Source organism: Tamandua tetradactyla, chromosome 13 (genome assembly GCF_023851605.1).
Source record: "Tamandua tetradactyla isolate mTamTet1 chromosome 13, mTamTet1.pri, whole genome shotgun sequence".
In the NCBI taxonomy this organism is placed as follows: Eukaryota; Metazoa; Chordata; class Mammalia; order Pilosa; family Myrmecophagidae; genus Tamandua; species Tamandua tetradactyla.
The window spans coordinates 61,262,612-61,290,037 of record NC_135339.1 but is presented as its reverse complement, the minus strand read 5'-3'; the positions used below and the strand labels follow the sequence as shown (position 1 = coordinate 61,290,037).

At 37.7% G+C, this 27,426-nt stretch overlaps 1 protein-coding gene across 1 annotated transcript in view; it reads right to left on the bottom strand.

Annotated features, from left to right (window-relative positions):
* Positions 1-27,426, bottom strand: part of ABCC2 (ATP binding cassette subfamily C member 2) — a 111,554-nt gene that overhangs the window by 17,244 nt on the left and 66,884 nt on the right. Inside the window, exons 18-23 of the mRNA XM_077125723.1 lie at positions 26,921-27,088; positions 24,865-25,045; positions 19,074-19,194; positions 18,672-18,804; positions 17,813-18,032; positions 17,507-17,661 (exon numbers count right to left, since the gene is read on the bottom strand). Coding sequence (XP_076981838.1) covers positions 17,507-17,661; positions 17,813-18,032; positions 18,672-18,804; positions 19,074-19,194; positions 24,865-25,045; positions 26,921-27,088 — 978 coding nt within the window. The remainder of the gene's footprint in view (positions 1-17,506; positions 17,662-17,812; positions 18,033-18,671; positions 18,805-19,073; positions 19,195-24,864; positions 25,046-26,920; positions 27,089-27,426) is intronic.

Sequence of the window (27,426 nt, the reverse complement as noted above, 5' to 3'; positions counted from 1 at the left end):
ATAAAATTTATAAAAGTGTCTCATGTAACCATGGGAATGTCGAGGCCTAAATCTGTAGGGCAGACTGTGAAGCTGATGACTCCTATGGAGGGTCTGGTCAATCCCATAGGAAAGGCTCGCTGGCCAAAGCAGGAAGAGAGAACTGTCTCTTCTGAATCCTCCTTAAAAGCCATCTAGTGATTAGATTAAATGTCGCTCATTGCAGAAGACACTCCCCTTGGCTGAACTACGGATGTAGCCGAGGAGATCATGATTTAATTCTACTAAATGTCCTCATAGCACCAGGCCAGCATTTGCCCAGCCAGACAAATGGGCACCTGGCCAAGTTGAACCTGACCAAGGTACATGCATTATGGGAGCCCCAGAAAGAGAAGAAAGACAGAAAGGGCAGAAAGAATAATTGAAGAAATAATCACAGAAAACTTCCCAAACTTATCAAAAGACATGAGTATTCATATCCAATAAGTCCACAGAACACCAAACAAGATAAACTTGAAGAAAAATTTGTCCTGTCTCATATTAATGAAACTGTCAAATGCAAAAGACAAGGAGAGAATTCTGAAAACTGCAAGAGAAATGTGCTATGTGCAAGTCCCAATTAGATTAAGTGCCAATTTCTCTTAAGAAACCACAGAGGCAAAAAGGAAATGGGTTGAAATATCTAAATTCCTGAAAGAAAACAACAGCCAGCCAAGAATTTTATATCCAGTGAGATTACTTTTAAAAATTAGGAAGATTAGGACATTCCCATATATAATAGCTGAGGGAGTTCATCACCAATAGACCTGCCTTACAAGCAATCATAAAGGGAGTTCTTCAGATAGAATAGTAAACTAGACAGTGGTTCAAAGAGGCATAAGTACATAAAGACCTCCAACAAAGGTAGCCATTTGGGTAACTGTAAATGCCAGTACTATTGTATTGTATTATTTGGTATGTAACTCCACTTCTCACTTTCTACAATGTAAAAATGTAAACGCATAAAAAGTAATGATAAATCTATGTTTTTGGATATACAATGTACAAAGATATAATTTGTAATAAGTACCAAAAAAGGTGGGGGTGGGGGGACAGGTATAGGAACACTGCATGTGTATGCTATTAAAGTCAAGTTGGCATCAAATCAAGTGTGATTGCTATATATTTAGGATGTTAAATTTTAACCCCATGGTAATAAGCACAAGGAAAATAGATGAAAGATATATGCAGATAGAAATGAGAAAAGACTCAATATAATACAATACAAAAAATTCAAATAAATATGAAAGTAGGCATTAACGGAAGAATTGAGGGGCAAAAATGGCATAAGACTTACAAAGGCTAAATAGCAAAATGGCAGAAGAAAATCCTGCATTACTGATCCCTATTAATAATGGGACTTTAAATATAAATAGATTAAATTCTACAGTCAAAGGGCAGAGATCGGCAAAATATATTTTTAAAAAAGCATGGACCAACTATATCCTGTTTGTTTATAAGAGACTCACAGCAAATTCAAAGACATATGTAGGTTGAAAGTGAAAGGATAGAAAAAATATATACCATGCATATAGTAACCAAAAGAGAGCTGAGCTAGTTCTATTAATATCAGATTAAATACACTTTTAAAAAATTTTTTCTATTTTTTTAAAAAATATAACAACAAACACAAACATTCTTAACATATGATCATTCCATTCTACATATATATAATCTGTAATTCACAATATCATCAAATAGTTGCATAGTCCTCATCATGATCATTTCTTAGAACATTTGCATTGATTCAGAAAAAGAAATAAAAAGACAACAGAAAAAATCATACACACCATACCCCTTACCCCTTCCTTTCATTGATCACTAGCATTTCAATCTACTAAATTTATTTTAACATTTGTTCCCCCTATTATTTATTTTTATTCCACATGTTTTACTTGTCTGTTGATAAGGTAGTAAAAGGAGCATCAGACACCAGGTTTTCACAATCACACAGTCACATTGCAAAAGCTATATCATCATTCAATCATCTTCAAGAAACATGGCTACTGGACACAGCTCTACATTTTCAGGCAGTCCCCTCCAGCCTGTCCATTACATCTTGACTAACAAGGTGATATCTATTTAATGCATAAGAATAACCTCCAGGATAACCTCTAGACTCTGTTTGGAATCTCTCAGCCATTGACACTATTTTGTCTCATTTCGCTCTTCCCCCTTTTGGTCGAGAAGGTTTTCACAATCCCTTGGTGCTGAATCCCAGCTCATTCTGGGATTTCTGTCCCATGTTGCCAGAAATGTCCACACCCCTGGGAGTCATGTCCCATGTAGGCAGGGGGAGGGCAGTGAGTTTGCTTGTTGTGTTGGCTGGAGAGAGAGGCCACATCTGAGCAACAAAAGAGGCTCTCGTGGGGGTGGCTCTTAGGCCTAATTTTAAGTAGGCTCGACCCGTCCTTTGTGGGGTTAAGTTTCATATGAACAAACCCCAAGATTGGGGGCTCAACCTATAGCTTTGGTTGCCCCCACTGCTTGTGAGAATATCAAGAATTCTCCACTTGGGGAAATTGAATTTTCCCCTTTTCTCACTATTCCCCCAAGGGGACTCTGCAAATACTTTTTTACTCACTGTTCAAATCACTCTGGGATTTATTTGGGCATCACTCTGGACAAACCTACAAAATCTCATGCCCTACTCAAGGTTCCATGTAGTTATGGTGCTCAATTAAGCTGTCTACATAAGTTTTATTAGGAAATGCACTAGTCAAAATATAAATTTTGTACCAAATAAACATTTTTTGCTTTAGTCTCACACATAAGTTGAAATTTTATAGTATTAATTACCATCTATTTTCAGCACCCTGCACTAATGACATTCCTATGTTCTTCCTCAACATGATACCAGATAAAATACACTTTAAGTAAAAGCTATTAGGAGAAGTTGGAAAAATTGAGCAATTAACTGCTTACCTGGAGGAGCTAGAGAAAGAACAGAAAACAAACCCCCAAAGCAAACAGAAGGAAATAAATAACAAAGATTGGAGCAGAAATAAATGAAATTAAGAACATGATACCAGTTGAGAGAATCAGCAGAACCAGAATCTGGGTCTTTGAGAAAATCAGTAAATTGATAGACCCCTAGCTAGGCTGACAAAGAAAAAAGAAAGAGGAAACAAATAAAATCAGAAATGGGAAAAGTGATATAGCTACTGAACCACAGGAAAAAAAAAGAAGATAATGAGAGGATATCATGGGCAACTGTATGCTAACAAACTAGGCAATTTAGACAAAATGGACAACTTCCTAGAAAAGCGTTGTGCTGGCTTGAAAGGATATATGTACCCTAGAAAAGCGATATTTTAATCTTAATCCCATTTTGTAAAGGCAACCATTTCTTCTAATCCCTATTCCGTACTGTATATGTGAAACTGTAATTAGATAATCTCCCTGGAGATGTGACTCAATCAAGAATGGTTGTTAACCTGGATTAGGTAGAGACATGTCTCCACCCATTCAGGTGAGTCTTGATTAGTTTACTGGAATCCTATAAAAGAGGATGATAAGAGAGAAAGCCAGGAAATTCTGAGAGATCAGAATGATGTAGCCACGAGAAGCAGAGAGCCCACCAGCCAGTGATCTTTGGAGATGAAGAAGGAAAATGCCTCCCGGGTAGCTTCCTGAAACAGAAAGCCAGGAGAGAAAGCTAGCAGATGATGCCATGTTTGCCATGTGTCTTTCCAGATGAGAGAGAAGCCCTGACTGTGTTCACCATGTGCCTTCTCACTTGAGAGAGAAACCCTGAACTTCATCGGCCTTCTTGAACAATGGTATCTTTCCCTGAATGCCTTTGATTGGACATTTCTATAGACTTGTTTTAGTTGGGACATTTTCACAGCCTTAGAACTGTAAACTAGCAACTTATTAAATTCCCCTTTTAAAAGCCATTCTGTTTCTGGTATATTGCATTCCAGCAGCTAGCAAACTAGGACAAGCATGAACAACCACCATTGACTTGAGAAGAAATAGAGGACCTCAACAAGCCCATTTAGGTAAAGAGACTGAATCAGTCATCAAAAAACTCCCAAAAAAGAAAATTCCAAGACCAGATGGCTTCACAAGGGAATTCTACCAAACATTCAAGAAACAATTAGTATCAATCCTGCTCAAACTCTTCAAAAAAATTGAAGAGGAGAGAAAGATATCTAACTCATTCTATGAAGCCAACATCATGCTAATACCAAGCCAGACAAATATATTACAAAAAAAGAAAATTACAGACCCATCTCTTTAATGAATATAGACACAAAAATTCTCAACAAAATACTTGCAAATCAAATCCAGCAGCACATTAAAATAATTATATGCCATGACCAAGTGGATTTCATTCCAGGTATGCAAGGTGCTTCAACACAAGATAATCAATTAATGTAATACATCACATTAATAAATCAAAGGAGAAAAACCACATGATCATCATGATTGATGCAGAGAAAGCATTTGACAAAATTCAACATCCTTTCTTCATAAAAACACTTTATAGCACAGGAATAGAAGGAAACTTCCTTAACATGATAAAGGGAATATATGAAAAAACAGCAGCTAGCATACTCAATGATGAGAGACTGAAAGCTTTCCCTCTAAGATGAGGAGGAAGGCAAAGATGCCCACTGTCACCATTGTAATTCAGTATTGTGCTGGAAGTTCTACTAGAGCAATTAGGCAAGAAAAAGAAATAAAAGTTATCCAAATTGGAAAGGAAGAAGTAAAATGCTCACTATTTGCAGATGACATGATCCTATAGAAAGAAAATACTGAAAAATCTACAGCAAAGCTAGCATAGATAATAAATGAGTATAGCAAAGTGGTAGGATACAAGCTCAACACCCCCAAATCAGGAGTGTTTCTATACACTAGTAATGAGCAATCTGAAGATGAAATCAAGAAAAAAAAATCTATTTACAATAGCAACCAAAAGAATCAAATAGTTAGGAATAAATTTAACCAAGGACACAAAAGATCGATGCACAGAAAACTAAAAAATACTGCAAAAAGAAATCACAGAAGACCTAAATAAATGGAAGGACATGCCATGCCTATGGATTGGAAGACTAATATAGTAGGATGTCAATCCTACTCAAATTGATTTATAGATTCAATCCAAATACCAATTAAAATCCAAACAATATACTTTGCAAAGGAATAGAAAAGCCAATAATAAAATTTATTTGAAAGGGGAGGATGCTCCAAATAGCTAAAAATATCTTGAAAAAAGAAAAAATGAAATGAGAAGTCTCACACTACGTGACTTTAAACCATATTACAAAGCTACAGTGGTCAAAAGATCATGGTACTGGGCGGGCCGCGGTGGCTCAGCGGGCAAGAGTGCTTGCCTGCCATGCCGGAGGACCCCGGTTCGATTCCCGGCCCCAGCCCATGTAAAAAAACAAACAAACAAACAAACAAACAAAATATAATAAAAACAAGAAAATGTTTAAAGATGTTTCCCTTCCTTCTATCCTTCCTTCCTTCTCTGTCTTTCCTTCCTTTCCTCCCTTTAAAAAAAAAAAAAAGATCATGGTACTAACATAAAGATAGATATACTGACCAATGGTTTCAAATGGAATGTTCAGAAATAGACTCTCAAATCTATGGACAATTGCACTGTGATAAGGTGGTCAAGTCAAACTAACTAGGACAGAGCATCCTCTTCAACAAATGGTGCTTGGAGAACTGGATATCCATATCCAGAAAAATTAAAGAGGACCCCTACCTCATGCCTATACAAAAACTAGCTCAAAATGGATCAAAGACCTAAACATTAGAGCTAAGATCATAAAACATTTAGAAGAAAACGTAAGAAAATATCTTATAGATCTAGTGATAGAAAGTGGTTTCCTAGATCATATATATGCAAAGCACAAACAATGAAAGAAATATATAAATGGAATCAATCAAATTGAATAATTTTGCAAATCAAAGGACTTTGTCAGGAAAGTAAAAAAGACAGCCTATGCAATGGGAGACAATATTTGGAAATCACATTTAGGATAAGGGCTTAATATCCAAAATATATAAAGAGATCCTACAATTCAATGAGAAAAAGAGAAGCCATCCAATTTAAAAATGGGCAACAGACATGGATAGACACTTTTTCAAAGTTAAAATATAAACAGCTCAAGAGCATATGAAGGGTGCATGGGTGGTTCAGTGGTAGAATGCTTGCCTGCCATGTAGGAGACCCAGCTTTGATTCCCAGCCCATGTACCTCCACCTCACTCCCCCCAAAAACATATGAAAACATTCTTACCTTCACTGGTTATTAGAGAAATGCAAATCAAAACAACAAGATATCATCTCACATTTACTATAATGGCCATTATAAACAAACAAACAACGAAAAACAGAAGACTACAGTGCTGAAGAGGATGTAGAGAAATAAGTACACTTACTCACTATTGGTGGAAATGTAAAATGGTGCAGCCACTCTGGAAGGCAGTCTGGCAGTTCCTTAGGAAGCTAAGTGGAGAATTGCCATATGATCCAGCAATCCCATTTCTAGGTATATATTCAAAAGAACTGAAAGCAGGGACATGGGCAGAAATTTGCAAACTGATAGGTATAGCAGTGTGCTGTTTGAAGCTCTTATGTTCTCCATATGTTCTCTTAATCCATCTCTGTGGGGGCAGACCTATTGTTGGGTGGGAACTTTTGATTAGGTTGTTTCCATGGAGATGTGACCCAGCCCATTCAAGGCGGGTCTTAATCTTCTTGCTGGGGTCTTTTATGAGAGGATAAAAGATAGAAACACAGAGGAAAAAATGTCCAGAGATATTTGGAGAGAACCGTTGAAACCAGAACCAGGAGAGAAGGACTAGGAGACATCACTATGTGCCTTTCTACATGACAGAGGAATCCTGGATGCCACCTACCTTTCCTCAGAGAAGATATCTTCATCTTGATGCCTTAATTTGTACATTTTCATGGCCTTAGAACTTAAATGTGTAGCCTAATATATCTTCATTGAAAAAACCAATCCATTCCTGATATATGGCATTCTGGCAACTTTAGCAAACTGAAACAAGTAGCATTATTTATGATTGCCCAGAGATGGAAACAGTCCAAATGTCCATGAATGTACGATGGATAAACAAACTGTGGTATATACATACGATAGAGGATTACACAGCTGTAAGATGGAATAAAGTCATGATGCATACAACAACATGGATGAACCTTGAGAACATTATGTTGAGCAAATACTGTAAGGTCCCCCTAAAATGAACTAACTATAATAAGCAAACACTGAAGTTAAAGGTGAGAACACAAGTTATCAGGATATAGGAAGAGTGGAGATTAGGCATTTGATGCTGAAAGAGTACAGAATGTTCAACAAGATTGATTGTAAAGATTCAGAAATGGATAGCACAATACTGTGTGATAGTAGCACAATATTGCAAATATAATGAACAAAGCTGAGTGTGAGTATGGTCGGAAGTGGAAGGCTAGGGGCATGTATGACACCAGACGGAAGGACAGAAGATAAAACTGGGACTGTATAACTTAGTGAAACCTACAGTGGACCAGATGGTACTTAAATATACAAATACAAGAAATTATTTTTTTATAAATTATTACATGAGGGAGAACAAATGAATGTCACCATTGCAAGGTGCTAAAAATGGTATATGGAAAAATACAAGTAATGCAAACTAGGGTCTATGGTTAACTGTAACATAATATTCTTTCATTAATAGTAACAAAGGCAATATACCAAAGCTAAATGTCAGTAAGAAGCGGATCTAAGGAGGGGTATGGGATTCTTGTTGTTGTTATTTCTCCTTTTGCTTTCTTTCTTCTCCTTTCTTTGTGGAAGAAGTGAAAATGTTCTCATATAGACTGTGGTGGTGATTGCATAATTATGTGATTATACCAGGAGTCATTGATTGTACACTTAGGATAGACTGTATGGTATATGAATAAAATTGTTAAAAAAAAAATAAACAGAAACATATAAGTGCTAGGGAAGATGTGGAGAGAGAGATACATAATTATTCACTATTGGTAGGGAATTATAATGGTGCAGCTCCTCTGGAGAGCAGTGTGGTGGTTCTACAGAAGGCTAAGCATAGGGTTGCTGTATGATCATGCAACCCTGTTATTAAATATATATATGGAAGAACTGAAAGGAGAGTCACAAATAGACATTTGCACACTGGTATTTATGGTGGTATATTTTCGATTTGATATGGGTGGAGGTGGCCTAAGGGTACATCAACTGATGAACAGAAGGGTGAACTGTGGTTTATATACGACAGAATGTTAAGCGGCTGCAGGAAGAAATGAGGTTGTGAAACATGCAACTAGGTGAATGAAACTTGAAGACAGTATGTTGAACAAAATAAACCAGAAACAAAAGGGCAAATATTGTATGGTTTCATTAATATAAACTAACTCTAATGAGCAAACTCTGAGAATTGAATTCGAGAGCATAAGTTATCAGGGAATAGAAGTGGGCAGAAATTGGACAATCAATGATTAAGGAGTTCAGGATGCTCTCTAAGGCTCAATGTAAAAGTTCCTAGATTGCAACTATTATAATAATTCATCTATTCCTCAGTGTTAACTGTTATTTTTAAATTCTGAGATGCTGGTCTCTTTATAACTGGTAGTTTCATGGAAATTTGGTATGCTGGTTTGAAATTGTTATGTATCCTAGAAAAGCCATATTTTTCTAATCCAATCTTGTGGGTGGGACTTCTTGATTAGGTTGTTTTCATGGAGATGTGATCCACCCAATTCAAGGCAGATCTTAATTCTTTTACTAGAGTCCCCTATGAAGAGAATAAAAGGCAGAAAATGTAGAAAAAGCTCAGAGCCAACACAGAGAGCAGAGATGAAACCCAGTGAAGAATGCTTGGAGACAGAAAATGCCGCTGGAGAGACTAAGCTAAGAGATGAGATCCAGTGTTTGCCCCAGAGAAGGTCAGAAAGGACCCTCAGGAGCTGAGAGAGCCATTTTGGAAACACCAAACCAGGAGAGAAGGGCCTGTAGATATTACCATGTGCCATCCCATGTGACAGAGAAACCCTGGACATGATCAGCCTTTCCTGACCTGAAAGTATCCTCTTGCTGATGCCTTAATTTGAACATTTTCATGGCCTTAGAACTATAAATTTGTAACTTAACAAATCCCCTTTGTAAAAATCAATCCATTTCTGGTATATTACATTCTGGCAGCCTTAGCAAACCAAAACATTTGGATATCTGTGCGACACTTGAGACTCAGAGCTAGAGTTCTGAAGCTCTGAAAGTCAGTATTACCCCATACAGTAACTGATAAAGAAGCTGAAAAAGATATCAGACTTCAATTAGAGATATGAATGAAATGGACTTCGTTAGGACTGAGGTAAATCAGAATGTAAGACAAAAAATGATATTGTCTACATTTTAAGATCTCAACTTCTGTGTGAGACCAAAATAAGAGATGTTTATTTGGCCTAAAATTTAAGTTTTCTGTAATACACTATCTAATTTAACCTGTCTGGTCAGTTTATTTAAGCAGCATAATTACATGGAATCTAGAATAGGAAATAAGATCTTGTTATTCTGTATAGGCTAATGTAATACCCTGATTCATTCCAGAGTATTTGGGGGCAGAAAGTAAAAAAGTATTTGCAAAGTCCCCTTGAGGGACTGTGGAGAAATATGGAACTATTAAACTTCCCCAAGTGGGGAATTCCTGATATTCTCTAAAGCATTAGGGACTCCAATTTAATAAGCAAAGCTCTGAATCTTGAGGCTTGTCCTTATGAAATTTATCTCTGCAACAGCGAAGTTAAGCCTACTTATAATTATACCTAAGAGCCACTCCTAGAAAACCTCTTTTGTTACTTAGATGTGGCCTCTCTCTCTCTCTAATCAACTCTGCAAATAAACTCACTACCCACCCACCCCCATGTGGGGCATGACTCCCATGGGTGTAAGTCTCCCTGGCAATGTAAGACATGACTCCAGGGATGAGCCTGACCCTGGCATCATGGGGTTAAGAATACCTACTTGGAACCCCAGAAAAGCCAAATTCTTTAATCCTCATTCCGTATTGCTGGGTGGTAGCTTTTTTATTGTTTCCATGGAGATGCAACCCACCCAATGTGGGTGGTGACTTTTGATTAGATAGTTTCCACATGGAGTTGTGTCTCTACCCATTCAAGGTGGGGTTGCTAGTGGAGCTCTTTAAGAGGGAACCATTTTGAAAAAAGCTCTAGAGCCACAAGAGCCATGAGAGTCCAAGCAGCCAGAGACCTTTGGAGGTGAAGAAGGAAAACTTCCTCAGAGGAGCTTCATGAAACAAGAAGCCTGGGGAGAAAGCTAGCAACTTCGCCATGTGCCCTTCCAGCTGAGAGAGAAACCCTGAACTTCATTGGCCTTTCTTGAGTGAAGGTAACCTCTTGTTATTGCCTTAATTTGGATATTTTCATAACCTTGCCTTAATTTGGACATTTTCACAGCCTTAGAACTGTAACCTTGCAACTTAATAAATTACCCTTTTTAAAAGCCATTCTGTTTCTGGTACATCATGTTCCAGCAGTTTGCAAACTAGAACACTGACCATAAGGGTGAAAATAATTGTAACAAAATAAGGTATCAGTGGCTCAGAAAGTTTAAATAGACTTGAGAGGATATTCTGAATTCTAGAGTTGAGAGGATATACTCTTATGCAAGCTTCAGCTAGATATTGCCATTTACCATGTTTGCCAAACCTCAACCAAAACCATTCCTGCCAACCCTAAAGAACACTTAGTGCTCTATCTGAAATTCTACAAAGGTTCCATACACGATGATTACTTTCCAGAAATCTAAAACTTCCAGATGGGTTCCTAGGCCAGATAAGTCCTGAAACCCAGAGGGACCAGCCTCTTGAGAACATCAACTAGTTCCACCCCCATACCATATTATTGACAGCCGTTTTCAATATGAAAAAGTTGGAATAGGCATAGTCCAAATACTCCTAAAGATTGGGAGAAAGATCAAAGGAGAAAGTGGAGTTATAACAGAGAAATAGGTTTTAACAGATGAGTATGATTGCTGAATCATTATATTGATATTTCTTTTACTCTCCAGTGTCTTGGAGCACCTAAAAGGAAAAACCTGAGGTTGTAGAACTGTAACCCATATCAAACTCTGAAATCTGTTCTATAACCAATTGTTGTGGCGTGCTTTGAAGTTTATTCTTTTTTTGTATATATGTTATTCTTCACAATAAAAAAGAAATAAATTTTTAAAACACACACACACACAAAGAATACCTACTTGACCAAAAGGGAGAAAAGAAATGAAACAAAATAAAGGTTCAGTGGCTAAGAGATATCAAATAGAATCGAGAGGTTATTCCACGCGTGACTCTTACATCTTCAGCCAGATATTGCTAAATCGTTACAGTATGCCAAGCCCCAACCAACGGTATTCCTGAAAAGCCTAAAGAATACCCTGGGCTCTACCTAATAAGACTCCATAAAAATTTTTCTTAGTTAGTTTATTTTTTCCGAAACTTAAGGCCTTCAGATTGTTCCTATTCCAGATAAGACCTGAAACCCAGAGGTTATAGTCTTTCTGAGAATATCAACCAGTTTCACTCTTCTACCCCATAAGGTTAACATCCTTTTCCAGCATGAAGAAGTTAAAATGGTCATTGTCCAAATATCCCTGAAGATTAAGAAAAACGATCAAATTAGAGGGAGGAGCTGTAAGTAAGAAGTTAGGATTTAACAAATGATTATGATTAGTGAACCAATATATATTTATATACTAGATATTTATTTTTAGTTTCTAGTGTATTAGAATAGCTGGAAGGAAATACCTGAAATTCTTGAACTGTAATCCAGTAGCTTTGATCTTGGATAATGATTGTGTGACTATATAGATTTTATTGTGTGACCATGTGATTGTAAAACCTTGTGACTGACACTCCTTTTATTTATATAGTATATAGACAGATGAGTAATAAAATAAAGATTAAAAAATTAATAATAACAGTGGGGGATAAGGGTATGGAATGTTTGGGGGGTTATTTTTAATTTTTATTTCTTTTTTTGGAGTAATGCAAATATTTTAAAATTGAATGTGGTGATAAATGCATAACTATATGATGCTACTGTGAGCCACTGATTGTAATCTTTGGATGGATTTTATGGTGCATATATAAAAGTAAAATTGCATTGAAAGATTAAAAAATGATAAAAAAACTGTTAGGAGGGACAAAGATGGTATTATATAGTGATAAAGGGGGCTATATATTATATTATATTATATTATATTATATTATATTATATTATATTATATTATATTATATATGTATATATACACACATAACTAACAGCAAAACCCCAAAATATATGAAGTAAATACCGACAGATTTGATGGAAGTAATCGATGGTTCTACATTAATAGTTGGAGGTTTTAACACATTTTCAATAATGGATAGAACATCTACACAGAAGATCAATAAAGAAATAGAACACTTGAATGATACTCTAAATCAACTAGACCTAACAGACATATATACAACAATCACCCAAAAACAACAGAATACATATTCTTCTCAAGTGCACGTGGATCACTCACTCTCTGGGAGAGACCATATATCAGATCACAAAACAAATCTCAAAAATTAAAAAACATTGAAATCATACAATGTTTCTTCTTTGACCACAGTGGAATGAAGCTAGGAATCAATTACAGAGAAAGGAAAGCAAGCAGAAGGAAGGAAATAACAAAGATTGGAATAGTAATAAATTAAATAGAGAATTAAAAGCTATGGAAAGTATCAACAAAACCAAAAAGTTGGTTCTTTGAAAAAAAATTTTAATTGATACACCCTCAGCTAATCTAATGAAGGAAAAAGAGAGAGAACACAAATAACTAAAATCAGAAATGAAAAAGGGGACATTATTACTGGCTCCACTGAAATAAAAAGAACTGTAAGAGGATATTATGAACAACTGTAAGCCAACAAATTAGATAACCTAGATGATATTGACAAATTCCTAAAATCACACAAACTACTTAGACTGCCTCAAGAAGAAATAGAAGATCTCAACAAACTAATTATTAGTAAGAGATTGAATCAGTAATAAAAAATCTCCTAATATAGAAAATCCCAGGACCAGATGGCTTCACAAGGGAATTTTGCCAAACAGTCCAAGAAGAAATGAACATGAATTCTGCTCAAATTTTTCTGAAACAATGAAGAGAGGGAACCCTTCTAATTCATTCTATTAGGCCAACACCACCCTCATACCAAAGCCAGACAAGGATACCACAAAAGTGGAAAATGATAGACTAATCTCTCCTATGAATATAGAGGTAAAAATCCTCAATAAATACTTAGAAACAGAACTCAATAGCCCATTAAAAGAATTATACACCATTTTGAAGTGGGATTTATCCCAGGTACACAAGTATGGTTCAACATAAGAAAATCAATTAAAGTAATACAGCACAGTAGCAGAATGAAGGACAAAACCCACATGATCATCTCAATTGATGCAGAAAAAGGCATTTGACAAAATCCACCCCCCCCCCCCGATAAAAACACTTAGAAAACTGGAATAGAGGGAAAACTTCTTCAACATTATAAAGGGCATGTAAGAAAAATCTTCAGCTAACATCGCATTTAATGGTGAAAAAAATGAAACCATTCCCTCTTAAGATTAGGAACAGAACAAGGACCCACTGTGACCACTGTCATTCAACATTATACTGAAAGTACCAGCAAGAGCAATTAGGCAAGGAAAATAAACAAAAGGCATCCAAATTAGAAAGGAGAAAGTAAAATTTGCCCTATTTGCAGATGACATGATATTATATACAGAAAACAGTCTGCACAAAGCTCCTAGCGCTCCTAGAGCTAGTAAATGCATTCAAAAAAGTGGTGGTACAAGAGCAATACCCCAAAGTCAGTAGTGTTTCTATTCACTAACAATAAACAATCTGAGGAAGAAATCAAGAAAACTTTCCATTTATAATAGGAACTAAAAGAATCAAATATCTAGGAATAAATCTAACAAAGGATGTAAAGTACTTGTACACAGAAAACTATAAAACATTGCTAAAGGACAACAAAGAAGACCTAAAAATATGAAAGAACATTCTGTGTTCATGGATTGGGAAAATAAATATTAAGATGTCATTCCTACTCAAGGCAACTTACAGATTCAACACAGTCTCAATAAAAATTCCAACAACCTTCTTTGCAGAAATGAAGAAGCCAATCATCAAATTTATATAGAAGGGTAAGGGGCCCCGAATAGCCAAAGCCATCTTGAAAAAGAAGAATGAAGTTAGAGGGCTCACACTTTCTGACCTTAAAAATTATTACAAAGCCACAGTAATCAAGGCCTTTATGAGGATAGATCAATGGAATCAAATAGAGAATTCAGAAATCAATCCTCATATTTATGGCCAAATGATTTTTTACAAAGGACTAAGGACACTCAGTTGGGAAAGAACAGTCTCATCAACAAATGGTGATAGGAAAACCAGATCTCCATTTGCAAAAAATGAGGTGGACCCCTACCTCACACCATACATAAAAATAAACTCAAAATAGATCAAAGATTTAAATATAAAAAACAGAACTATAAAACTCCTAGGAGAAAATGTAGGGAAACAACTTCAGGATCTTGTGACAGGCAATGGTTTCTTAGACTTTATACCAAAGCACAAACATCAAAAGAAAAAATAGATAAATGAGATCTCATCAAAATTAAAATCTTCTGTGCATCAGAGGACTTTATCATGAAAGTAAAATGACAGTCTACACAATGTGGGAAATATTTGGAAGCCACATATCTAATAAGGGTCTAATATTTAGAATATATGAAGATATCCTTCAACCTAACAACAAAAAGACAAATAACCCAATTAAAAATGGGCAGAGGACTTGAGTAAACATTTCTCCAAAGAAGATATACAAATGGTTGAAAGTACATGAAAAGATGCTCAGCATCATTAGCCATCAGGAAATGCAAATCAAAACCATAATGAGATACCATTTCATACCCACTAGAAATGGCTACTATTAGAAATATAGAAATTTACAAATGTTGGAGAGGATGTGGAGAAATCAGAACACTCGTTAATTGCTGGTGGGAATGTAAACTGGTACAACTGCTGTGGAAGATAATTTGGAGGGTCCTCAAAAAGTACAGAGTTACCATATAACTCAGCAATCCTACTTACTAGGTATATACCCCAAAGAATTTAAAGCAGGGACTCGAACAGATATTTGTACACCAATGTTCATAGCGTCATTATTCACAATTGCCAAAAGATGGCAGCTACATATGTCCATCAACCAATGAATGGATAAACAAAATGTGGTATACACATACAATGGAATATTATTCTGTCATAAAAGGGACTGAAGTCATATATATATGACCACATGGATGAACCCAAGATGTGTTTTGTGAAATAACCATACACTAAAGGAACAAACTGTATGATCTCATATCAAAATAATTAGAATAAGCAAACTCATTTAGTCAGAATCTGGCATATAGGTTACCAGGGGATGGGATGGAAGTAGGTAACAGGGAGTTAAGGCCTAAAATATACAGTTTCTATTTGAGATGATGGAAAATTTCTGGATATGGAGGTGGTGATATAACACAGCACTGTGAATGTAACTAGCAGCACTGTTATATATTTGAATGTGGTTAAAGGGAGAATTTTTAGGTTGTCTATATGTTACTAGAATACATTTAAAAAAAAATCCATGGAACTGCACAACATAAACAGTGAAACCTAAGTTAAACCACTGACTGTAGTAGAATGCAAATACATGTAAGCACTGTATTACAGAAAAAAGAAATCCTTATCAGCTACCAGTTCTATGCAGATAAATTTTAATCTTTGCTTGGCACAGATTCTCCCTCTTTCTTTCCTCCACCTCTTCCTCAATCTACTTTTAAGGGCCAAACACTGGTTCTAGAAGACCCTAGATCAAACTCTTCTTTGTAGGCTTGGGCCATATCCCACACCAAGACTCACTATATAATTAAAGACAGTTTCCTTTTTCACGGGATACAAAGGCAATTAGCAAATTATTACTGTTGTCCATCTTCCTAAGTAACTCACAGAAGACCTCTTGTGTTCAATTTTCCAGAAGATTAATTAATTATATGTATGAAGGGTTGAAAAGGGAAGAATCTTCCATGTCTACCTTTGTAACTTTGTGATCAGAGGTTGTTTATGCACATTCCTTCTTGGAGAATCAGTTCTTCTCCCAGAAGGGGAGATAAAGATGTTTAGATTCTAAGAAATATCCTTGGGAGCCTAGTCACCTCCCTGGGATTGAGTACTGGAGAACAGTCACATAGGACATTGGCAATTGGCCACCCTTGTTCCAAAATAGTATTTAAGCCCCTGAGCATGAAATAGAAATTAGAATCTCATCTGAGAGAAGGACATTTTGCTCAGGACTTTCCCAGTTGGACCCTGAATGCTATCTCCAGGATTCCCCGGTGCTCCTCTTTGAGTGTTAGTGCTGTCCTGCCTGGTGATGTAACTATGCCTTATTTCTAACAATCTTTTTATTACTTTCTTAATAAATTCTGTTTTTATGTCACTGAAGTCTGTGTTGTCCATGTTTTCAAGCCTCTAAATTAAGTGGCCACAAGTATAATGTTGCTTTTTGTGCAGCAATTATTACAACATGGAAAAAGATTGCAATCTTTGCAAAAGTCCTTTGAGAGACAGCCCCATCCAAAATTGTGTGCTATTAAATTGCTGAGAGTACATTTGAACTCGCCTGCAATGACATCATAGTACATCACTTCTGCCTCAGTGGAAGATGATAAATGGGGACCAGTCACTTACCTTCTTTTGAAGCAATTATTATGCCTCCAGAACCTGATTTCAGGCTAGCCTTTCTGTCTTCCCCAAGCCCAAAGAAATAAGGGTTGAGAACTGCTCAGACATTTTTAAAAATGTGACTCCTCCCTCCATGCAAAGGGCTGAAAACTGCCAATATAAGTTGAGTATTGCTCAGAATCATCTGTCTTTGCCTCTGTTCCTGAAACTTCCATCTCAAATGCTTTAAGAGTCGATGAGTTAGGTGTGGCCCTTAGAAGAGGGCCATCTATGTTTTTAACATTTATTATGTACCCCTGCATCTAGTATAGTACTTGGCTCATAGACGGTGCATAATAAATGTTGAATGAATGCCAAGGTTTCCAGAAACTGCAGTGGATGCAAAGTTTTAGAACCTTTTACCATATTCTATCATAACCCTTCATGTCCTTAGCTGTCTTCCTTACAAGACTGTCAGCTCCTTGAAAGGGAAAGCTGTTCATCCCTATATCTCCCAGGACCTCACAGGAAATACCTCAAAATATTTGCTTGCCGAGTGGACAAAAGAACTGGAACCATACAGTTTTACCTAGGGTGTGATGAGAATTCCTTCCCTGTCAGAAATAGAAAGATTCTCAGCCCATAAATACACCAAATTATAGCCTTTGGGATACTTACACCAGAAAACCTGTTCACAATCCGTCCTATGGGTGTTGTATCAAAAAATCTCATGGGTGCTCGAAGGATATTGTTCAGCAGTTTTCTGTGCAGGATATCTGCTGCATGGAGGGTACCACGGGCAGAGAGGAGATTTGCTATGAACACAGATAAACCTAGAAATGGAATCAATTCTGTCAGTACCATGCACAGGGATACTTGAAGATTTGGGTTAAGGACATAATGGCAAATGTTTGCCCATGTCCAGGTAAAGTCCAGGGCCCAGACAGAGTACATAGAGGTGGCTGTTGTAGCCATCAGGTATACCTTGTGCTAATCCCAGAGCTCCGTAGACTCCGATTCTCATGTCCCTCTGAGAGGTTGGATAGTTGGTGCCATTGAAAGTCTTAGAGTCACTGGTCCAAGCACTGAGCCAGAGGTTGGATCCAATAAAAAACACAGAATTCATCATGTAGGCAAAGATGATGGCAAATATTGAACACCATCCTATTGCTTGTAGGTACTTCAGATAGATGGAGAACTTGACCTGCAAAGCCCCACCTCAAGATTAGTGGAACTCTTACAAGATTTTTGTGAGGAATTTCCTAGAACATCAATCAGAAGGGGAAGTACAAGTCTTCTGGAAAACTAGACAACAAAATTTGGTTGTCTGTGGTCACCATTTCTGCACTGGGTCAGGATAATAGATCAGTGTTAGAGTACAATCAGGTAAATAGCCATCAAGTAAGCAGTGGGCTTCTAGAGGAAATTAAGAAAGGGGAAGATAAAGAAACAGAGTGGGGCAGAAGGGATATATAGCAGAACTTGGAATTTGTGGTTTAAATCTTCTTAATTTGAATTATGTGCCCTGAGACTGATATAATCAGGTTCCCTAACTCTCAGAAATATTTATCAAAGCAGTTTTGTTGTTCTTCATATCAGAATGGGGTCAAACACTTGTCAAGTATGGAGTGAGGATATTTATGGGAAACGTAGTTTTTCATGGAAATATGATTTGATAAAAGCTCAGAGCATCTACTGACATTCCAATGATGAATTTGAAGATTTGCAAAGGATATAGGACATATCCCTCCTGTACAGAGTATTCAGGTTTCATCTAAATTTACATTTTCAGATCCCAAGCCCTATATCACCTCTAGCATTAGCTTTTTACTGTGATGTTCACCTTTCCAGTTTCCATGAATTCCGACTTAATTAATTTTTGTCCCTTCACTAGTTCTCCCTCCTCTTGCAGCTTTGGCCTCACACTTCGAGTTTTCAAGGAGTTTTTCAGGGACTTCGGATGCCTGCTGTTGGACCTAGAACCGAGAGATGGAGAGGAAAAAAATCCTTCCTGAGCATGCAGATGCTTTCTAAGGTCTCCTCATAGGCAGATGTCACAACCACTCTGCTTATATCAAAGTGTATTTCAGAGCAGATGGGGAAAACCGACACCCGCACAAGGAAACAAAGGAAGAGCTGACAAGATCCATGGCATCCACCCCTCAGGAAAAGCCCATGCCGAAAAGAGAAAGATCAGGTGGAAATATGTAAGTGATGAGTGCTGTCAGCTGAGTAGGTGACCAACCTGTGACTGAGTGTTCGTTGAAGACTGTTTTCTCTTCTCATGTTCAAGGAGGTCACATCATCAGGGATTTCCTCCACACTGGGCATTAGCCCATAGTCATCTTCTTCACTGTCATCATTGACTAGGGAAACACATTAGAGATTAGGAAAATCACTGCACTGAGTTCTCACAGACCTATAAACAAGGAGAGGGACGCCTTCTCTGATATTTCTGACTTTAGCAAGGAATATCAAATATACACTAGACTTGCCTCTAACTCAAGAAATGCTAGTTATTAGTACATCTTTTGTTGAGATACACCAGGATAAATGAGAGATGGGTGAATATTCTGCCAGAAGAAAAAATAATCAAAATGGAAAAAAATACTCCAAGGGACTTCAGTCAGTGTCCTACTCAATTGCTTTTGGAGTAGGAAAGAACTTTTAAAGGTTATGGTAGACAATCAGAAGGGTCACCATTCCCAGGGTTGACTAAATGAGTGTACGTTGAAAATACTCTTCTTGAAATTCAAATAATTTTGACAAACTTTTATGAATTTAAAGCACTTGAAAGCATACCCTGAACATAAAATGTAAAATGCAGCTTGGATATCAGTGGGAATGGTGGAATAAGACTCCCAAAAATCTGTTCCTCCATGAAAGCAATGAGACCACTCTCAAAGATTATCAAAATCAACTTCTTAAGAACTTGGAAATTATCAAAGGCTTGCAACGATCCAGGAAGCATTTGTTCAAGAAAATGCCTAAATTCTGGTAAGAAAGTACACTTTGCTTACCCTATTCACACCCCTGTCCGCCCTTTCCCCAGCTCTGCAGTAGCCTGGAAAACCAATAACCTCACAATCATGGTCACTATGAAAACCAGCAGCCTAGTAGCTAACTTGAGGGGAACACTCCTAAGAATCCCATCCCTGGAGAATTATTATGATTTGACCTGTCTGGAAGTTCCCTAGAGACCCCCATTCAAAGGGCCTGTCTTTATTTGACCTGATTAAGAGATCACACACTGCTAACAGCCTTTCCCTCTGGGCATTTATCAAAAATAAGCAGCAGTTGTTCAACATCATAGCTGTTTAAGGTAGTTATAAAAGTTGGGGCAAATAAGAAGCTGACCAAAATACTTAAAAGGAGAGTCTGGGGAATGTGTCCATAGTGGGCTTTGGTAATCTGCAACATATTCCTGGTGATCTAAAATGCCACACACTTGTACAGGACTGTGCATAAGGCTAGGAAGGACTTGAAAAAGCCCTAATCCTTCCCTTCTGGCGATCTTATAGCTCTGTGCGAGCAGAAGTGGAGGCCAAGGCCCTTTCAGAGTAGTAAATTGCATACAGAGCCTCCCAGCAAAGACTGAGAAATTTATTGGTTCAAGGCATTTAATGAAATCTCTGTTTAATCATTAGTTGACCACTAAGCTAACTAAGCAGAGAATCCAGTGACCACACATAGAAAAGAATATATACTTAACAGAATTAGCTCAGGAAACTAAACCAACAAACACCAACAATAACAACAACCTAAAACCCTGGGGAGGGGAGAAGGGGAATCATTTTCTAGAGTTGTTATATTATTTAAAATGTCCAGTTTTCAATGAAAAATTTTGAAACATTGTGATGGTCTCAATGACACCAGCTACGATGTTAAATAATTGTTAAACATGGGTCAACTTGGCCAGGTGGCCTACCTGTTGCTGTGAGGACATTTCATGGACTCAAACCATGAGCACATTGGCTATATCCATGGCTGATAACATCTGCAGTCAGCTAAGGGGAGTGTGTCTTCTGCAATGAGCAACACTTAATCTAATCACCCAAAAGCTTTTAAGGAGGATTCAGAAGAGACTATCTCTCTTTCCACTACAACCATCCAGCCTCTCCTGGGAGTTCATTAAGGATCTTCACTGGAGCTGCCAACCCATGGCCTGCCCTACAGACTCTTACACCCCCACGGTTTATTGGGATACTTTTATAAATCTCATATTTATAGATATATCATATTGGTTCTGTTTCTCAAGAGAATCCTGACTAATACAGACATGCAAACATGCAGAAAAGTATGGGCCCATATACAGGAAATAGGCAATCAACAGTAACAATCCTTGAGGAATTGCAGACATGGTACTTACTAGACAAATACTTTAAATGAGCTATTATAAGTATGTTCAAAGACCCACGTACTTCTCCTTCCCCATTTCTACTGACACTTGCAGAAGACTAACTTAGTAAGTCCTAGGCCCCTCTGCCACTCTCATTCTCCCCTCTCCCCCTCCAGGCCCTTTGATCTAATGAAACTGTCCTTTCATGCATTCTCAGTTGTCTGGCTATCTATTTGCAATTTTATGATCTGAAGAACTTACACATAACATCCAAAGTATATCTGTTACGGGACTCACATACAGAGAGTGGGAGTGACTATTGATGTGTATGGGATTTATTTTGGGGTGACGAAAAACTATGGCATTACATAGTATATGGAATTATATAGTGGTGATAATTGCACAGTTTCGTGAATATACTAAAAACCACTGAATTGAAATATTTAAAAGGGTGATTTTTATCTCAACAAACCTAGCAATTCATAGCCTGATGCAAAAAATGATGACCCAATCCTACACACAGTAGACAACAAATTATTTGTGGATGAATTAATAGGTAAATGAATCTAAGTATATGCATGACTGTGTATGTGATAAAGATATATTGAATGTTCACTAGCAGTAGGTACCAAGGCAAACTATCTGGAAAATAACCTCAAAGAACCAGGATACAACTCTCTTTATTCTCCTGCACTTCTCTGCATTTCACAATCCTTTGGTCTGTATCCTCAGTCCCAGAACCAACACAACAGCATACCATACATAACTGCATATCAATTGCCTATTAATATTCACTAGATCAAGAGCTTACTGGACTGTTTTGTAAACTATCCTCTGTACATAAAAGATAGGTTCTTCAAAGAGGGCTGTCCACACACAGGTGGTTATAACCGAATCCAGAAACTCTGATCCAGGCAAATCAGAAAAATATGTTTACAATAAACATTTAAAAAATCTGCTCATACTGATGAGATCGACAGAACAGTAACTCACAAGGATCTGGCATCAGACACTGCCCTTTGCTTGGGAGCATCACGTCCCACTCTGACAGGTGCTTTTGTTTTCCCCAGGCCAATACCTCTAGTCATAAAGGTTGAAGAAAAGGGCTCTCTTTTTCCTTCCTTCCTCCCTCTTTCCCTCCTACCCTCTCTCCCTCTCTCTTTCACACTCTTCCTTTTTCTTTCCTTCCATCCTTCCTTTTTCTTCCTCTCTTTTTTTTTTATTGTAGTAACATATGCGTATATCATAAAATTGCCATTTCAACCATTTAAGTGTACAATTCAGTGGCATTAATTACATTTCAATGTTGTGCTACATCAATATTGTCCATTTACAAAACTTTTTCATCACCTCAAACAGAAATGCTTCACCGTTAAAAAATAACTTACCATTCCTCCATCTCCAGTCCCTGGTAAGCTTTAATCTACTTTCTGTCTCCATAAATTTGCTTATTCTAGCAAATTGGTCTGGGTTCAGACCAAAGGATGGTGAAATGCAGAGAAGTACAGGAGAACAAAGAAAGTTATATCCTGGCTCTGTGAGGTTATTTTCCAGATAGTTTCTGGAAAATATCTTATTCTAGATTTTTATAAAAATGGAATCATGCAATATATGTGCTTTTGTGTCTGGCTTATTTCATTGAGCATAGTATTTTCAAGGTTCATTCATGTTGTAGATGCATCTGATTTTCATTCTTTTTTATGGCTTAATAGTATTCCATTGAATGCATGTGCTACATTTTAGTTATCCATTCCCCTATTGATGGACACTTGGGTTGTTCTCATCTTTTGGTTATTATGAATAATGCTGTTATGAACATTGGTATACAAACACCTGTTGGAATCCCTGCTTTCATTTCTTTGAGTGGAATTGCTGGGTCACATGGTAATTCTAAGTTTAACCTTTGAGGAACTATCAATCCGCCACAGCAGTTGAACCATTTTATATTCCCACCAGCAATGCACTCGAGTCCCCATTTCTCTGCATCCTTACTAAAACTTATTTCCCTTTTTACTTTTAATGATAACCATCCTAGCAGATATGAAGTGGTATTTCACTGCAGTTTCAATATGTATTTTCCTAATTGCTAACCAACTCCTTCCTTTTTGTTGGTGCCCCCTGGCCTGGTTTCCAATCCTTGTCACCTATACCTTCCTGTTCTTTCTTCCTTCTCTGTCCCGCCCATGTTTATAGACTTTCTGGATTAGGATTTTTCTTTCAGCCTCTTGTATTCCACAGGGTGGTTTTTAAAACCATCACAAATTCTGAATTCACAGCCTGAATATGTTGCCTCTTGTAGATGCTGCAGCTACTCCCTGTAATTCCCTTGCACCTTCCAGATTTTGCTTTCTCAGTCCTGACCTCCTGTTGGTGACCACAACCTGAAGCTGACACCCAGAACTGTTCACACAGGACTACTGTCAGCAGGTTTCTAAGAAAGGTCACAGTAAACAGGGTTCCTTTGCTGTTTGGAGCTAGTTAAGGAATATAATATAATGGTATTAGGTAATTTTCCTTTGATATACTGGAAGACTTTGTAGCTACCATGATTTTTCTAGTTCAGAACATCCAAGGGTTTTTGGAGTACTAATCAAGATCCCATTGTTAGAGAATATCAAGAATTTAGCAGTACACTGTTAGTGCCAACCTATGAATCTGTGCAGGACATGTTTTTAATGGATTTGGGGAGGTGAGGTAGGGTGGTAGCTTGAATCAAGAGAAGCAGGGCACTTTATGATGAAACAAATTCTTGAGAAGACTGGCCCAGGAACCTATGTCAGGATGAGCTAAATGAATTATGCTTGCTACAGTTAGAATAATTAACCTGATAGGTAGAATTTATCCATATTAAAATATTTAATTAGGAAAAAAAAAAAAAAAAAAAGAGAAGCAGGGCATCTTTAAAAAAACACCCTTCTTGCCACTAGTATTCCTTCTGCAAGATTTACTCACCCCCTATGCAGGTTTTGAATCTGTTATGTACCCCAGAAAAGCCTATGTTATTTTAAACCAATCTTTGGGGCAGATCTATTGTTGGGTAGACCTTTCGATTAGGTTGTTTCAATGGAGATGTGACCCCATCCATTCAAGGTGGGTCTTAATCTTTTCCTGGAGCCCTTTATGAGAGAGCCAAGATAAGCTCAGAAATAACATACCCTAGGAAGAAGCAAGAAGGACCCACAGAGCTGAGAGAGCCATTTGCAACCAGAAAGTGGGACAGAAGGACAGCAGATGCTGCCATGTGCCTTCCCATGTGACAGAAGAAACTCAGATGCCAGCTGCCTTTCCTCCCAGAAGGTATCCTCTTGTTAGTGTTAATTTGGACATTTTCACATCCTTAGAATTGTAACTTGTAACTTAATAAATCCCTTTGTAAAAACCAAACCATTTCTGGTCTTTTGCATTCTGGCAGCTTTAGCAAACCGAAACATCCCTAAACCTCCAGTCATACCCTTCTAAAGAGGGTCCTTTGCATGTCAGAAACGAGAAGAACTGGCTGAGCTACCAGTTTGACCTAGTTTTCTATGTCTGTGCTCCTTTAGAGAGATACAGAACACAGGAAAAGCTGAGCTTGCATCTCTGGGTAATTCACTTACAAATTCAATTCACTGGATACTAAACACTTCAGGGGGTAGTCCACCATTCTTTCTCCTTCCCATGTTCCAGGTTCTATTCTGTTCCGATCCACATTACATACCTGTGGCCTCCCCTTCAGGACCATTCTGCTTTGCGTATGTCTTCAGATTCTTAGCAAACACTCCTTTCTTTGCCAGCAGAGCACTGTAGGACCCCTTCTCCAACACGGTGCCATTCCCCAGAACCACAATCTCATCCACTTGGGGAAGAAAGTGAATGCTATGTGTAACTAAGAGTCGAGTCTGTAAAAATAACAGTAAGTTGTGTTGAATACCTTATTGAATACACTATGTCCACCATCTTTCCTGGCTTATGCTAAAAAGGGAAAAAGCATACCTCAATTCATTCTAAGGCTTTGCTTCAAAATGTGGCCCTGACCACCTGACTTTTTATTTTTTATATTTAGTTTTGACTTTCTTTTTCCTTCCCAGTACTTCATTTTAAGAACCCAACCTATGTGTAAGGTGAGACTCCTGTCATCGTGGACATACTCACAGTTGTGTTTCTCTATTGACAATGAGGCTTTCACTATACACATTCTCCTACAATTCCCTGGGTAGTCAAAGGTTGGGCTTCAAAATGTCACTTGAGATCAAGGCCTATCAATATAACCAATGCATATGAAATCCGCTAGTTAACTGTTCCTTTCACTAGCCAACTAACCAAGTGAACTAACAAGAAGTGCCCAGATTTTTTCAGCATGTAAGAAATATTGTAGGGCAAGAAACTTTATCTTTAGACTAGGTTTTCCCTGGTGCAGGAGACTTGGTGTCCCTTGTGTTCCTGTTTATTTTTGAGCCATATTGGCTCCTGAGACAAGAACTCCATTCAAAGAAAAACACCCATGGGCTGGTAATGAGTTTCAGATAGTGGGTATAAAATTGAGTTGGGCCACTGGAGAGATAACCTAAATCTACTGCCTCTGCCATCTAATTCATAGTTCCACAGAGACTAGGTACCACTTATCTGGAATTCCCAGGAGATACTCATCTTTCATGTTTTAGTTCAAAGCCAGTTTTTCTAGGAGACTTTCCTGATGCCCCAAGCAAAACTCATGTATTCCTACAATGTCTCCATTATATATTTTATAGACTGTCATTAAATCAATTCTTATTTATCATCATTTGATTTTCAGCATGTCTTTCCATTAGATTGCAATTTACTTGAGAGCAGGGAACAGATCTTTTTATCTGTACATGCCCAGTCTTTGAAGCAAACCCAGTATAAGTTAGGTATTCAGTTCATGAATGAATGGAGCCAAGAAGGCTTTAAGGAGAGAAACCAGGACCAGGAATAGGTGGAAGAGTGAGTTCCAGTAGACCCACTGATCCACAAGAGAGACAGAGGGCCTCAGTGGGACAGCAGTCCAGGTCTTATCCTATGACTGACAGCATTCAAGAAATCTTGAAAGAAACATGTGAAATACAATTCGAGTTTTACTATCCAATGTGAAGGAAGATGCTACTATCAACAGCCCTACTCTTGCTTCTGGTGAAGGGTATGTTCAAACTCTAGAGAGGCTCTGTCAGCCCATCATGTCAGGACAAATGGGCAAACTTGCCCATGGTGAGGAAAGCCTAGTCTCTTATGACCAGCCCTAGTGACTTGCTTTGGCCACTTTATCGATACTATCTCAGAGGGCATTGAATGAATCAAATGAGACAATGCATATAAAATGTTTAGTACAGGCCAGGGACACAGTGAACACTCAATAAATGTCAGGGATTATTTCTATTTTCAGGTTGAGCAATCCTTTCCGAGCACTGTGTTCTCACACCCTGCAAGAGTTGCAAGCTCTACCTGCAGGATGATCTTTGTTGATCAGCAAGGTGAGTTGTTGGATCCCAAAGTACTTTTTATCATAATCAATCATCCTAAGAGGCTCAATGTAGGAACCACAGAACAAGGCTTAAATTTGTGACTTCTGGCATAAGGCAGAGCCTCAAGATAGGAGCCTCTATGATCTGGACAGTCACCTGGGAGACCAATCTGACATTATCTCCTCAGAAGCCTAGGGTGCAGGTAAATAAGGAAACTTGCTCTAGGGTAACAGCTCTCTTAGGAGATGTGTTTCCCCTCATCCCCCCATGTCTTCTTCACTTTAAATAATTTCTCACCTTGCCTTTCAATAGGCCACTGGGGCCCAAGACCTTATTGAAAATATGTTTTCCTACATGAGCATCCACGGCTGACAGGGGGTCATCCAGAATATAGATGTCTGAATTTTGATACGTAGCTCTGGCCAGGCTGATCCGCTGCTTCTGACCCCCACTGAGATTTATACCCTGAAGAAGAAAATAATTTTCATTAAGCCCTACTTCCTAGCCCACCTCTACAGAGGATAATAAAAGAGGGTAAGGAAGAAATTCGCCTCAATAGGGTATCCAGGGTTTAAGAACCCTCCAGGTTCCTTTATACAAATAAATAACTTTAAGCCCAATAATTAAGATTGTTCCAAACTTACCATTTTCTATAATTAGATTTGGTTACTTATTATATTTGTTGTCCCTTAACCCCACCTCAGAGAATTTAGAGCTGCATCAGGGCAGAGACTTTCTCTACATTATTTATGGAGGTAAACCTACACTTAAAATAGTGCCTAGTACACAGTAGGTGCTCAATA